At 38.1% G+C, this 15,566-nt stretch overlaps 1 protein-coding gene across 6 annotated transcripts in view; it reads left to right on the top strand.

Moving 5' to 3' along the window:
* MAP7D2 (MAP7 domain containing 2) overlaps window positions 1-15,566 on the top strand; it is an 81,618-nt gene that overhangs the window by 60,080 nt on the left and 5,972 nt on the right. For 4 of the 6 annotated variants that reach the window (XM_050332530.1, XM_050332529.1, XM_050332528.1 and 1 more), the window contains 7 exons: window positions 616-738; window positions 3,589-3,737; window positions 4,644-4,771; window positions 12,465-12,697; window positions 13,082-13,208; window positions 14,403-14,607; window positions 14,725-14,829. In XM_050332530.1, the coding sequence (XP_050188487.1) occupies window positions 616-738; window positions 3,589-3,737; window positions 4,644-4,771; window positions 12,465-12,697; window positions 13,082-13,208; window positions 14,403-14,607; window positions 14,725-14,829 (1,070 nt within the window). The remainder of the gene's footprint in view (window positions 1-615; window positions 739-3,588; window positions 3,738-4,643; window positions 4,772-12,464; window positions 12,698-13,081; window positions 13,209-14,402; window positions 14,608-14,724; window positions 14,830-15,566) is intronic. The other 2 variants (XM_050332532.1, XM_050332531.1) reach the window with 2 other exon arrangements.

Genomic DNA, 15,566 nt, shown 5'->3' with positions numbered 1-15,566 from the left:
TTAAAAGAGAAGGTACATTTATTTTAACTTCTGAATGTCTTAATGAAAACTCATCAGTACCTTTGAGGTTATTATGATGGATGACTGTATATATGTGTAATAGGAACATCTATAAATATGTCTTACATAGTTGACACATTTATGGAGTAGGAAGGAATGCAGGCATATTGTATAAATAAGAATTACATAATGCAGTGAGATGGCAAATTTTAAATGCAGTCCCAGTTTGGTTGGCACGTTGGGGAACAGCCGTGCTGTTACGTCAAATGTTTTACCTCTTCTACTGGGGAAGAAGACAAACCTTTTTCATGCTGAGTCATGAAAGCAACCATTTTACGTAATGGAACATGCCTCTGAGTAAGAACAAAATGCAACACAGTCTTAACCTTACTATATTTACTGCACAGGTGGGAAAATAATTTAGAAGGAGGGAGAAACTAGAAGGCCTTTTTTAGAGGGAATGAAAATTATCTTCAAATATTTTAAATCTCAAACACTTCCAGGGTTTTTGGCATTTCATTTAATCATTTCATCATTTTGTTTCAGTTATTTTTACGTAACATTGTTTTATTTATTTGCATTTTAAATTGTATTTTATTTGCTCCCATCCTTCAGCTCACCGCATGCATCTTAGTCCAATGGAAAACTTTATTGTTTCTCGACTGCTGACTCCCACACAGTCATCTTTAGCCAGAAGCAGAAGTACATTAATGCTTTCTGAGCAGTACAATACTCCAGGTAAAATGTGACTTACTTTGAAACCATTCAGGTGTATTTGTGGCTGCATCTGCGTAGTTGCGGAAAGAAAAGGAGTGTCATGAACCAAATGACAATTTACATGGTAGTACAAAATCAACGATGAACTAAGTTGTTCCTGATTGCAGCGTATTTAAAATCTTGGAAAAACACATCATCTTGTCTGTCCTGTCCTGAATGTCTATTTTAGGAAGAAAAAACAAAACCTAAATCATTAAAACTGAAGCCAGTGGAAAAGCTGAATATATTCATGTAAGAAATAGGCTTTTAGACGAGGGTGTGACACCTCTCAGAGGCTTTGATTGATTTATTAATGTCATCCCTGTCATATCCAAATAGTATGTAGAACAAAAATCCCAGTGCACCATTTGAGCCTTAATTATTTTTACGAGGGTTCCAGTTTTTAGCTGTTAAATACCTTTTTGCCTTTAACTGTGTGACTGTGTATTTATATATATATATATATTTAGGTGTACATACACATATAAAATGATACATACTTAGAGGAAAAAACAGAGATACTGATAAGGAGGTGTCAGTTCCAAAAATTATTGATCTTTAAGGGATGATATTTACAATGTAAATGGTAGTCTGGTAAACCCATTATTTTGCAAACATCTACAAAACGAATGTGTCCAATCCTGATAATACTTAGGCCTAAGTGCCTGACTTCCAGAATAGTTTCTACTTACAAAGTTATACCTGGTCACAGTGTTGGCTGAAATACGACAAAAGTTTAACAGTTGGTACTACTTTTAATAAAACAAACAAACCAAAAAACACACTAAAGACCACACCCAAATGCCTGTCTGCAAAAGGAAACATTTTTCTGTGATTAAATTATTTAGATGATAAAGACTGACTATCTTTATTATGAGTATTTTCACACACCATGGTTGAAACAGACTTAGGTCTTATATTAGTGCTTTTAATACAAACCAATTTAAAAAAAAATTGCAGAGTAAACCTGCTTTCCCTTGTGCACTGCTTCTTTGTTCAGTGCATAAGGACATTGATATTGAATGGCTCTAAAATTGCTTCTCTTTGTTTCTACATTAAAAGCAGTCTCTACTGGAAGCAAAGATGTTGTCATGCAGTACTTGGCCCATGAGAAAACTCCCAGTTTGCTTACTGCTCAGAGATCAGCTACTGCGAAGAGGGAGCAAAAACCAAGTCACAATTAGATCAGTATATTCTGCTTAAGATTTTGAGGTGAATTGCTAGGGTCACCTACAGATGATGTTTTCCATGTTGTATTTGATTTCAAAGAAATCAATAGGGATGACTTTTTTCCTTCCCCACTCGTTTTGTTTGTAAACTCCCAGGTTTATCTTGCTCTCCATCACAGGACCTTTAAAGTAGCATGCTGACATGTCTGACAAGGATACCATTTGGCCTGCAAACTACTTTCTCACTCAGCTGAGACAGAAGAGCTGATTTTGGGAACAGCTTTCTGAACCAGCATCCTCTTGTTATTTCCTCGCAAGGCGATGGGGCCGTAGCTGATGGTTTTGTCAGTAATTGCCAGCAAAAGTGTTGAGTGAGATCTCCCATATGTCGAGTACTTCTCACCATAGAAGTAGGTTTCTGAGCAGGGGAGAGGCTTCTTCCTTTCCAAGAGCTCATTATACTGAGGTCAAAATTTTTCTGCTCCTGCATTTTCTTTATGCTTAGAAATGAGGAGCCTCAATTTAAGACTCACGGGCAATACATTATTAATGTCACTCCAAATTAAGATATTCAGGCAAACAGTTGTTACTGGACACATAATTAATTCTTTTAACAGTTGAAGTGAAAATACTTATCTAAAGCAGGCATTAAGTTTCTGAACACTTTTCCTAATATTCAGTGACCTTATGCCAGCTTGCTGGAAAGTGTGTCAAAGAATACAAAGGTCTAGTTAAACCTTAAAGCATACAAAAAAGGCTTCATAAGAAATTTTATTAGACTGCCTCCAATTAAAAAAAAAAAAGATTGGAAATGTGAGTTTCTTTACATTAGCACATAATTACTGCTTTTCCTAAGTCATATCTTCTTGACTTTAGTTGACTATGATTGGAAACACACTATCACTTGGTTGCAATTAATGTCTGTCTTATTAATTAAAGATATATTCTGTTGATTGTTCTATGTGTATGTGAAGGTTTCATTTTAGAAGGCAATATGAACAAAACCAGCAGCAAAATATACCATTTAAAAAAAATCCTGTTCATATTGCAAATAAAAAAAGAGTTGCCCTGTAAGTTGTAATGCGTGTGTCACACTCAAATTGATGTGTCCCACAAATAACAATAACTGAAATACCTACAGCAGCATTTAGTTTAGGTTTGGGGGTTTTTGGTTAATTTTTGTAAATTAAGTATTATTTTGAAAAGTAAATAAGGTATTTAGGAGCCATTGCCGTGTTTACGCTTTAAAAAAAAACCCAAACACTCCCTATGCTCCTGTCACGTTTCATGTTTTGCGGTATTTTTCAAAAGTCACCCAGCTAGAATTATCTGATTACTCTTTTTGTCATATTCAAAGGAAGTTGAATTTTTCAGAGGAAAAAATAATCACATAGGTAATTAGAAAAGTATGTGAGTAAGAGAGTAATATTTTATAGATTATTTTTAAAAATCCTGTAAAATGTTACCTTCAGTTGACACATTTTTAATAAACATGGGACCATGTTGAACATGTTACATAATGTAATCTGTTGAAACACTTATTAAAAAAACCTTCAAAACTGCCTTTGAACATTATAACATAAAAGTATGCTGTTTTCTCCTCTCCTTTACTTCCTCTGTCTGTGCTCCCTTTTGCTCTTGCTATTGTACTATAACTCTTTAGTATTCCATATCTGTCCTCGTGTAGCACCAGCTAGTCCTCTTAAGTCTCCCTACAAGGCTTCTCCCACTCGGAGCACGGACAGGAAGAAGGCGACTTCACCCTCCACCTCCAGTGCCATGAAAGGGGCGCCTGCAGCCGAAGTTACTCAGGTGGGTTTGCAATGGTTTTGGTTTCACTGCTGGGTAAACTGATGCTGCTTCTGCTTGTTGCCTTTCCCTTTACATGAATACAAATAAAGTGCTAGCCCTGCTGTAAAAAACAGCCTCGCCAATGTCTGTTGCTTTCGTGCTCCACTTAAGCAGCATTTTTATATCTTCCTCCTCCAGGGAATCAGTGTTGAGTGCTGCTATTTGAAACAGCAACACCTTTATTTTCAGGGAACTGAGGCACTGAAGTGTATGTTTCTGGACTTGCTTGTAACTTCTGGGAATGGGGATGACGAATAGGATCTCCCCCCTGAGTGTCCAGTCTTTCTGGTTAATGAGCAAGCTTCACATATTTCGGAAACTCAAGTGTATTGACAGTGCCTGTTTTACACCACTTGCTTAACTCTTTCTTCGCTGAGTCTACACAGATTAAGACATGTTTTAAAAAAGTCTATGTGAGGACTGTAAAATTCACATAAGGTCTTGTGTCTTGTAATAGTTAATAATACAGGAATTCATGCCATCTAAATTAGCTGCAAATGAGAGGACCAAAGCTGTGGGAGTAAAGATTTGTGTAGTGTCAGTCTTAGGTGTGATTCAGTGTTACCTGCAGCAGCGTTTCTGTGAGATGCCTGGTTGCACTACTGATCATATCCAGGAGGTGTTGCAGGGGCATACAGGTGATTTTGAAGACTCCACCCAGTGCCACCATCCCTGGGGTGGGTGTGTGTTATGTCTGTGTAAAACAAAAAACTATTAATAGCACCTCAGTTGCGAGCTGCTGCTTAAAAACCTTTCAAGTGTATGTTACAGAAATCACTTTATATGACATCTTGTTAATAAAACAATCAAATAAATTTTTGATTTGTTGATGCTAATTATGGAAACTAAGATGAACTGTGCTTCTAGACTGAGAAGATAAAGAAAGAGAAGCGACCCACAACACCTGGTTCCTCATCTGGTATGGGATCTCCTCTGAGAAGGTCTGATTCTCCTGCTGCCATGTCCAGAAGATCTGCATCACCTGCAACACCTAAGTATGCCTTTCTTATTAGTGGATTAATATGCAGTGAACTTCTTGTTACCTATAAATAAGACACAGATTCTTGAGGAACTTCCTTTGAAGTGTTGTACAGAATCTAGTTAATTTTATACATACACACATATGCAAATGGAAAGAGAGAGAGAGATGGAGATGAACAAATCTAATATACGTAAGATTGTGTTAGTGTGCTCTACAGACAATTCTCTACCTTTTCTCAGTCATTTGAGATTCTAGTGCATTTCATAATTCATGTGAAATTTTATTTAACATTTATTTTTAAGTATGCTTTTGGTTTATTTGATTTTGAAGAAACTGCCTAATGTGAAGAAATGCACACAACATGAATACTAACTAGAAATTCCAGCATTTAATATATGCATTTCCTATTGTTGGCATGACCATCTGGTGCCATAAATATACTTAACTACGTGCCATCTAAGCCATTGGTTTTAACCTTTGCTCATTTGCAGACCTCTGTGATTTTGTTGCTTTTTGTTCTATTTTATTTTTTAATGCAGCTGTGGACCTGTAGCACATCTGGGCTTATTGGCAATTGAGTCGCTTTTCTTAATTATCTTTTGCTGAAAACTCTAGTCTGTGTACCACAGCTTGCAACTCAGGTCTGAGCAAATGGGTCTTCAGGTTTCTTGGAACAGAATATCTGATTCAAATGTAGAAGTGTGCTAAAGTAGTCATGGTCTACAGTAGTTATCTAATTTTTTTGGCTGGTTGATTGGCTTGTTTTTTTCCCCTTAGACCCTGTTCATGGGTCCCACTTCTGTCTTGAAAATTGTATCTTTTTGTCTTATTTAATTTGTTTATAATTTTTTAATCTGCAGCAGGCTGTATTTTGGATCAATATTGATGATCCCCTTTCTGACAAATTTCTTCTGCCTCGAACACTAGGTGGTGTTCCTTTTCTGACTCAGCTCTGAGGGTAGAGGAGAATGAATTTGTGTGTGAATGTGGTGCTAAACAACATACAGGAAACCATCTGACTCTGGGCATTCTTTCTGGTTTAGACATCCCCTTGCATATAACTGGGACACTGCAATTCTTGGTTCATATTATAAGGCTACAAATTCCCAAACTTTCAATATCATAACATTGTCAGATTCTGAACTACATACATTCTGTGAAAAATGGAATGATATGAAATGTTCATGCCATTCAAGGTTTTTTACAATTTTGAGCAGATAATTGTCTAGTGGCCCTCTGCAATGTACAGAAAAAAGTTTGTGTATTATTCCACAAGTACTGATACTCCCTGTTCAGAAAGCATCTCTCAGTTCGTTCAGCCAGTATGAGACATACCAAGAGACACATGTACTTAAACAAATGATTGGTGGGAAATGGGTAGCTGAGAGTCAAGTGCTCCTTGATGGGCAGATGTCCAAAAGGTCAGTGTAAACCATCATAGAGAGATGTAGGGGTAAAAAGAAAAAGCTTTTGTGAAAGAGATGCTTAGGGCTTCATGAAAAAAGTATGCCCAGTCTTAATTGGTAACATTAATTTCCTTAAATGGTCTGGCAAAGATGGAGAATTTTTTTCCCAAAGGCGCAGATTATTTATAGTAAAACGTTTTCACTCCTATAAGGAATATAGGAATTTAAGGAATACTATTTTTAGAGGAAGAAACAGATGCTGCATGGAGGAATTAAGAAGCCTACTGATGAGTTTCTCTGTGATTGTGAGCCACAATAGTGATCCTTTTTTTTTCCCCCTCCTTCTCTTTCTCAAGAGAATCTGATTCTGACCACAGCTAGAAATGTATTACTGAGCATTTAATCTTAATGTGGCCCAATTAAAACACCCTCCTTGATCTTAGGGAGATACAGTAAATAGAGGTTAAATGCATCTGTATTACTGGTTCCAGAAAGACAGTTCTACTTCAGCACTTACAAAACTTCCCCTCATAATTTTAAAATAAAAAAGGTGTCCTGATCACCACATTATATTATTATATAAATATCAATATTATTATTAATAATAATAATTTTTAAATACAACTGCATTTTTTAATACAACTCAAGTTCCACAGTTAATTGTCAATGAATCTAAAGGAAGGTTCCAAAAGCCTTGCTGCCTATATTTAAATCCACTGACCAGCAAGATCATTATCTGCCATATAAATATACTTTTAATCTGACTAAATATGTATACAAATACTCTTTCTCCTTGCAAACCTAATGATCTTTTGTAAGTTTAATGTTTCCTCTTCCAGCACACCATGTGGCCAAAAAAAAATTACTCTGGAAGACATAAGAGTACATATTGTACAGCATTAGTAGTTACTGATCCTGCACAGCACCTTAACTTCAAAGCTGTTGAGGACAGGATCAAGTATGGCCAGTGATTTAGATGACAATTAGCTCTATGCATTTCTCTTCTTAAAAGTATATGACTTGAAATTCAAGTTTTCTTGGTATTGTTCTAGTTTCTAGTTCTTCACAGTTGTCATCTTGGTTTCTGAGTGACAATTGCTTGTCTTCTTTATATGTTACTTCATTATTTATTAATTAAAAAGCTCTTTTTATCATGGTAAAATCATTGAAACAGGATCAAACAAGACAATAAAACTTCAGCCTAAAGAGACAGAGTGATTGATGGCAGAACAGCATTGCAGTAATTACATAAATAAAATACTAATGTTTGAATGTGCAAATTTTAGTGAGAAAGCAAAAAGGGACAGTCCAAAACCACAATGTCCAAGACAAAATGAGTGAACAGACATGGGCGTAAAAAGGAGAAAAGGGGAAAAAATAAAAATATGCTGAGCAAAAATTAAAAGCTGGGAAAGAATTCAAAGCTTGAAGGTATGTGGAAAAGTAAATATATCATGAAATGTCACACAAGAAAGAAATCCAAAACTATTATTTTGAATCTAACGTGGATCAGTTGACAAAGATGAAAGTTAATGGATTAGAATTTGAATAATTGAGACATTATCTCTAATTTTATCAATTGCTCTTGGATACTGATTATGTAAAGTGCTCCTTTTCTTCAGATCTTCCACAAGATCAATAGTACCAGGGGGTTGGGTAATTTTTTTTTTAATGCTTCATCTTCAAAGATCTATACATTAATGGGTTTATTCTTGCAGTATCCCTCAGAGAATAGGTAAGTGTCCTCCCTTATAGATCAGGAAGGCAATAAAGCCTGTGTCCTTCACATGTCTTTGGGTAAATAGTCCCTTGGAAATCAATGGCACCTGACTGAATCAGGGAAGTGTGATTTAGTGATTTAGCTTTAAGTGTCTTCAGATGAACCGGAGTACAAGCCAGTGAGCAAAAATGGAAAGCTCTGACAAGGCTCTGGGTCCCATTCTTTTGCCAAAGCGTTGCCTCCTATGAGAAGGAGGAAGAGGCAAGGGGGAAGGGAAAAGTGACTTCAGCACTGCTGGTGGGCGGTGGTTCGTATTTCATTTCCAGATCCCAGACTTGTGTCATTGTTCTTTGCTCATGATTTCAGTAACTGAACACCTGACTTGGTGATTCCTTTGGGATCAACCCACTGCAGTCACTAGGACAAGCTCTTGGTGTCAGAAAAGCGCATGTTCAATCAAATTACAGAATGCTGTTGGAATATGAACGTAGAGTGGGACCAAAAAAAAGCCCAGACTTGTAGAAGTTTCTAAAAATGAGTTATTGGAAAGGTGTCTGCATATGGTGAATTCCCCACAGAAGTAGCTTCTATGTCCTGCTGTGACCTATTTTAGATTTTATTTCATATGTGCTACATACGCTACTCTTGATCTTTGTTTTGACTTAGAAAGATAAAAACAATAGGTAGAATGCTGGCTCAAGACTATTTTGAGGGTTTTTTCAGCAGTTGGCTGGATAATGAGCCAATTCAAGATTTTGAAACATCTATAATAACACAGTGATCAAAATACCTATTCTACAGGCCTATGCTGAGTTTCTACTCTTTTAAGAAATGTAAAAGAGAAATCTGTCTCCTGTTAGAAGAGATCAAAAGTGAGAGTGAGAGAAAACTGCTTTTGAGAAAATACCATAGATAGCAGAGGAAAAATGTCAGAAGCCAGGAATAGCTTGTGATCAGAGCGGTGTCAGAAAGCAGGCAGGAGAACATGCAAGTCCTCAGTGTGGTTTCAGCAGAGCTTTTGTTGAATTAATAGGGATATAGGGGAAAAAATATGCTGCAGATTTGTGATTCACAGTCAGCTTTCTGAACTGCCATAACCAGTGACCTGTCACATACCTGGCTTTTCAAGAAAGCTTGCTGTTCTCTCCCTTGCTGTTTATGGCCAGAATTGGATGTGACCTCTGATTCATGTGCCACATGTACTTTATTTTCTCTACTTAGCAAAAGGAAGCATAGAACCCTTCTTTTGCTCCTCCTGAGACATTCTTCTGCAGTATGGGCTATCCCTTTCATAGTTAAATAAGAGCCACTGTAATTTAAGGATCAGTGGATCCTCACACCTGATAGAGGTTCTAGCAGTGCCTGTAGGGATCTGCTTCTTACATGCTGCTGCCCCCATGCCAACACGGGGCAGTTAGGTGAGAAAACTAATATCTTCTTGGAGGGAGGAAGATGCTTCTGGTACTTCTGTATTCCCCTGTAAAATGTAGTTACTGAGATGAGTGAACTGTCAGACAGATAACATGCTGCCACTTCTTGGCTTTTAGAGATTTGTTATCTTAATTCCCTGATCCTCATCAGGCACAATTCTGTGATCCCACTCTCTTAACATGGTTCCATTATATCCTTTTCCTTTTCTCTCATGTCAAAACCAAAACATTCTTTAAACCTAAGCAGACTCTTATACAAGTTTTTGTACTTTTTTTATCTTAATAATCCCATTTTTCTGTCTTCACAATCAAGTTTGGACCTTTCTGGTGTAAAGCAGCATAATTTAAATACTATTTAGAAGGAGTGTTTTTTCCAGTAACAATTTTGCCTGTGTCTAAGAATGTTAAAGGTGCTAAGTTGGCTATATGTTTTGAATACAAGGGAGAAAACAATGTTGATTTACTACTTTCTACTGGCATCCAGTAGATTATATAAAAATTCTTTCTCATCTTTTCACTCCTCGCACTGCAGTAACCGGTCTTTTATTAAGCTTCTTGCTTTTGTTTGCTTTAAAGGAAGCAAAGCCATACTTGTTATTCCGGCCCAAAAACTGTAACAAAAAATTACTGTCGGTCTAAAAGTTCAAAGATGTATTACTTAAATAGTACATTCAACATGTTTCTAGTCCAACGGGTAAGTTGTACAGCCAGTCTGCTCTAATGCCTATGCAGTGCAAGATATGTAGCTCTCATGACTAGACTCCTTCCTACCAACCTCTTTAATTTGATTGTCATGTCTTTATTAGAGAACAATTACTTCTGTGCTGACACTGAAAATGACTCAGCCTTAGTTATTAGCCTGTTTTGCTCCTGCTGTCACAACAGGTTCAATAAAATGCATTGCAAGGAACGTGTGGTAAGGTTGGAAACGTAAACCAAAGACAGCAAGAAGGGATTGTGCTTTGAAGAAGTGTCTAATTAGCAAGAAGCATCCTCTGTGCTGCAGGAAAACATAAGAAAAAATGTTGTTTACTTTGTATTTACCAGTTCTATTTTTATGAAATGCAATTGGAAATGACTGTCATGATGAGGCACGTGTGAGATGTACACCTGTAGGTGGGGACTCAAATTCTCTGCTTTTCCCTTCAGAAGGGCTTGGAAATCCATCTATATCCTAAAAAGGAATCTAAAGACAATGCTAAAACCAGACTTGGTTAACACCAACCAATCTCACTGGCTTCTCCCATTGCTGTTTTTTTCAAGACCTGGAAACAGACTTGCCTGTTCTCATCTCCCAAAGCCTGTTTCTGTCATGCAGCAGCAGTAGTGGGTGGCAGTAGGGCAGACAAGAACAGGGACCTCACCCACAGGACCCCATCTCATAGCAGACAAAAAGTGCCCAGGGTAGGTCTGGTGATGGTGACAGTGACCAGGGTCAGCCAAGAGTCCAGGGATAGCCAACCAAGGCCTTACTCTGAGGCGAGTCCAAGGACAAGCCAGGACATCGTGTCAGGATCAGCAGGTTAGGAAGCCAAGAAGAACAGGCTTAGCTACAGCTTAACTCAGGCAAGGACCTGAGCTGACAAGGGAGCTCCTGGGCCTGCAGGCAGAGGGTACCTGAGCTGAACTTCAAATTTAGTTGGGTGCTACTGTTCCTGCAGCCCGAGGGCTTTTGGAGTCTGTGATGGCTCTTCTGTGGGAGTAGGGAAGTACAGATGGTGCAATGCTCTGCAGTGTCTTCCTCCCCACAAACCAGGCAGCTCTGAATGAGCTCTCTGTATTCCATTGTCTCAACGTCTTACAAATGCAGCATAATATGGTGGAAAAGAACCCTTTCTTCTACTGAATTCATAAATTCGGGGGGGAGTTGAAAGACTTCTAATTTTTATTGTCTTCTCTGTAATGCAAATGCTGTTCCAGTTATAATAGTCTCTGACCACACAATACTATAGTTACTACATAAAACTTGCCACTCCAGTCCATTAATTTTCAGCCATTGTCCATGCTTTTCATATTTGTGGTCTGCCAGAGTGAGTGTATAGTCCAGAAAACATGTTATAGTATATGAAACTCTATATTGTGTAGATTAAAAAAGTGATAAAGGGTAATACATTTATGTCATAATCGCATTTCCATAAAGAAGGTTAAAAATATATGTGTAATGTTCAGTGTAATGTAGGATTATTTATTCTAATGGGACTCACATAAATCGTTATTTTAAGATTGTAATCTCTTTATTCTCATAGTATTTAGTCACATAGCCCAGCCTCTCTTAACATTATAAGTAACTGTTAGTTACTGGCATTACATAAATAATGAATGGTGTTTGTGGTAGTTTTATGTTTCCTGGTAATCTGTTCTCTTTATGTGCACCTATTTGCACTGAATATCAGATATCTTTGCCCTTCCACTTTCCCCAAACTGCCTTCAGAAGTGAGGTTATCACTTCACCTGAAGTGTCCAACAGCCAAACAGTCAGTGGGCTGCATCCCCATCTCCATAGGTGCAGCTGGGTGAATTCCAAGGGCTGAGTTTTGAGTCTTGAGTCTGTTCCATTGGTGCTGATTAAAGCACTAACTGAAACAGGAAAGCTGATGGTACAATGGTTTGGTCAGTCCTGTCTCTTTCTGTGGTACTCAGCTTTACCTTTGTTTATAGTATATTTCTTGCTGGTTTTGAAAATCCAATACTGTTAGAAAAAGACCATGTTTGGCAAGGTGGTATTTAGATGAAAGCAGCACACTGTACTCATAATTTCTACAGACAGAAAGCAGACATAGTTTTGTTTTAAATGTTGAGAAGGACTGTAGAATGCAGTAATGTTGACAGAATTGTTATGAAATGGTCATTACTAAAATCATCAGTTAGATGGTCCCTGATTTCCTATCTCTCCCTGGACCTCAGACAGTGTTACTGGTCTGTTTAAAGGAGAATTTTCTGTGATCATGTGCACTTGCATGCCAGTTCCCTGCATTTCAAGTTCTGATTGCTTGCATCCAGGTGATTCTATCCAGTATTGTGCAAAACAGCTGGTACTCCTATGTAGCCAGAAACACAAGAGAACAATGACGTATGGGAAGCGGGAGTTCAGTTCCAAGGTGTGTAACACATGGCTTCTTCTTTCTTTTGATTTTTGTTTTCCCTCATCAGGACAGTTGCAAAGACTTACCCACAGTCTCCTAAAAACACCAAACAATATCCAGCTTCTCCTGTGAAGCATCGTGCCACTTCTAATCTCAACCAGGAAACTCCTAAAAAGAAAGCAGACAAGGAGAAAGAAAATGCCGGCCATCAGAAGTCCCCAGGAGCGCGCCCTGACGAGGCAGGCCAGGTGGCTCCTGAGAAGCACGTGCCTTCTGCTGGGAAGACTGAGAATAGTGAAGGTGAGTCTTACTGCAAGAATATATTGCAAGATGTCTTGGGTCCCTGAGACTTTTAAACAGTGATGAGCTGTTCATTTGCACGAAGCTGCTCTGTCATAGGCTTATGAGGATGTGTGAAGATCCTCATCATCTGTAAATAATCTGGAACCTGTAAATGTATAGTTTTCACTAATGTACCAAAACCACTTGTTAACGGGGATGTGAAAATGCTGAAATTCAGGGATACCCTTACCTATTCCATATTCTATCTATTGAAAGTGCTGAGGGGTGCTCTAAAAAGGTGTGAACCAGGCCCATTTCAGCCTCTGCACAAGTTTGAAGATGCTGAGCACTCACTCTCTTTGTTCCCTGCTAAACTTTCCACCCTTGGTCCTCTTCTGTTAGGGAAGATCACGGCAGGAACAAGTGATGCAGAAGAAGCTTCAAAAATTTTAGCTGAGAAAAGACGACAGGCCCGCCTGCAGAAAGAACAAGAAGAAAAGGAGAGGCAGGAAAGAGAAGAACGGGAAAGGTGTGTCTATTGCTTTGTGAAAGTTATTACCTAATAATTAAACCTGTATCATTGAAAATACTTGAATCTGTGGTAGTTTTAGAGTCGAGTGGGAGCTTGCATGTAACTGTTAATTTCTTTAATCTCAGACTTTTTTCATTAATGTCTTTTGCAGTCTCTATAACCAGTGAAGTTTAGAAAATAACGATTTGGCCTCTTTTAGAAACTTGAAAAAAACTATTACTTATCCAAGTACTTCAGGTATGTCCACACTGCAGTGTACTACACACTGCAGTCTGGACATACCTGAAGTATTTTACATTGTAAAAAAATATTGGAGGCAGCTTTAAATGAGTAGATCACGTAGAAGAAGTCTTGCAGTAGTAGTATATGCATTAAATGGCAAGGCTGGTATTGTGCAACAGATGAACCTGAAGTTCATCTTCCTGCCAACTCTACTGTAGGCACTGAGGGCTTTAGGAGAGTGGGCATAATGAAGGTTGCTGTGTCTAAGCAGCAAAATTCTGGTTCTGGCTTATTCTCTGAGCAAGCTTTTAGGTTGTTCTCCCCATGGGATGCTGGTTGCAAGTGTCAAAGCCTTCCTTCAAACCCGTAATAGTAAATCACTAACTCTGCATGTCTAGATTCAACTTTGTTTTTTAATTATTAAAAACATGGCAGGGGGGTGGATGGGAGTGGAATCACCAGCTCCTGCCACTTTGGCTGTGAATCCCTCATAGAATGATAAGAATGATCACTTGCAAAGCAGCTCTTGCCTGTGGTGACAGAGGAGCATGATGTCCCTCAGTGGGCCAGGGAACAACACAGGTGGAGTTTAGACCCACTCTTTCTAGTGTTCCACTGTGTTTTGTGGACTTCTGCTGCTACTCATCCAGTTTGTTTATCTTCAGCTGAAACAAAGGATAAAAGAACCTGCTGGCTTACAGATACCAGCATTCTGGGTATCAAGTACAGGGAAAGAGGGATGTTTTTATTCTTGAAATTTAATTTTATTATTGACGCTCTACATGGAAATTTTAATTTCTTTGAATTATTTTAGGCATTGAAAATAAGATTGGAGTAAAAGTTTGATAGCAGCCTGAATCCTGAGCATGTGTTCAACCTCTTTGCTGTATCTTGGCATCTTTCATGAAAATGTGTGTTTAATGCTAAACAAGGTGAAGCCTTTTAAACATACTGTTATATTTTTTGCAGGCTTGAAAGAGAGGAACAGAAAAGAAAGGCAGAAGAAGAAAGGCTTCGTCTGGAAGAAGAAGCTCGTAAGAAGGAGGAGGAAAGAAAACGTGAAGAAGAAGCAGCCAGAAAAAAGGCAGAAGAGGAAGCCAGGAGAAGAGCTGAGGAAGAACAAATGCTAAAGGAAAAGCAAGAAAAAGAGCTCCAGGCCAAGCTTGAGAAACAGGTACCATCTCAAGGAAAAATGTGAAACTTTATATACATATAAATAAATACTTCATAGTATTTGGTAATCTGCCTGAAATAAATAATGGCCCTGACATATTTTACACATTTTGATTAGAGGGAAGAAGCAGAAATCAAAGCCCGTGAGGCAGCTGAACAACTTCGTCTTGAAAGGGAACAAATCATGCAGCAAATTGAGCAAGAAAGACTGGAACGGAAGAAGGTAGATATTTGCATCTCCAGATAATTATTTCATTTCTTCTTTAAATGCATAATCCAGGAAGTACCCAATAGTATCTACTAACAGTAATCTGGAGGGATTACAGATGACTAGTTATGTCAAACTTAGTATTTGCTACTGACATGTTAGGGGAACGTGGACATCAAAATTTGTAACAAAGTGGAATTGCCTAAGACAAATGACTCCCTACTAGGTAATGAGCAAACACAGAATCAGCATCTACCTGAAAAGTTAAACAAATGCCTGAGACAAACAGGGAATGGCATGTCAAGACAAATGTCAATTGCTACCCAACCCAGGACATCACAGGCTACTGACTTGGTTTAAAACTTTCTCAACAGAAGTTCTGTGTCATTAATGGAGAAAGTTTATGTGATTAACAAACAACTTTTCTCCCACCTGGCTGTCTCTGGTTACATTGTGCAGAGGCAGCAGGACTGTGGCCAGTGATGCACAGGGAAATGGCTGGAGCTGCATAAATTAGCTTTGTCTACAACTCTGTGGCAGGAAAGGGAGAACAGCTGCAGAACCTCTGTCTGGTTACAAAAGGTCATCTATCCATATATTTTGTTCCAATACATTTTTAACTGTTTACGACTGCACTGGCAGCATGTTTCAGTTGCAGATTATAATACAAACCAAAGTGTCTTACAGCTGAAATAGGTTCTTTTTTTAATGAACAAAGAAGGAAAACAAAAGTATTTTAGAATAATGCCTTA

This window comes from Myiozetetes cayanensis, unplaced genomic scaffold, assembly GCF_022539395.1.
Source record: "Myiozetetes cayanensis isolate MyiCay16 unplaced genomic scaffold, myiCay2020 scf5-8, whole genome shotgun sequence".
Lineage (NCBI taxonomy): Eukaryota > Metazoa > Chordata > Aves > Passeriformes > Tyrannidae > Myiozetetes > Myiozetetes cayanensis.
Note: the sequence above shows the minus strand (reverse complement) of the source record. Positions and strands in the feature narration are given on the sequence as shown.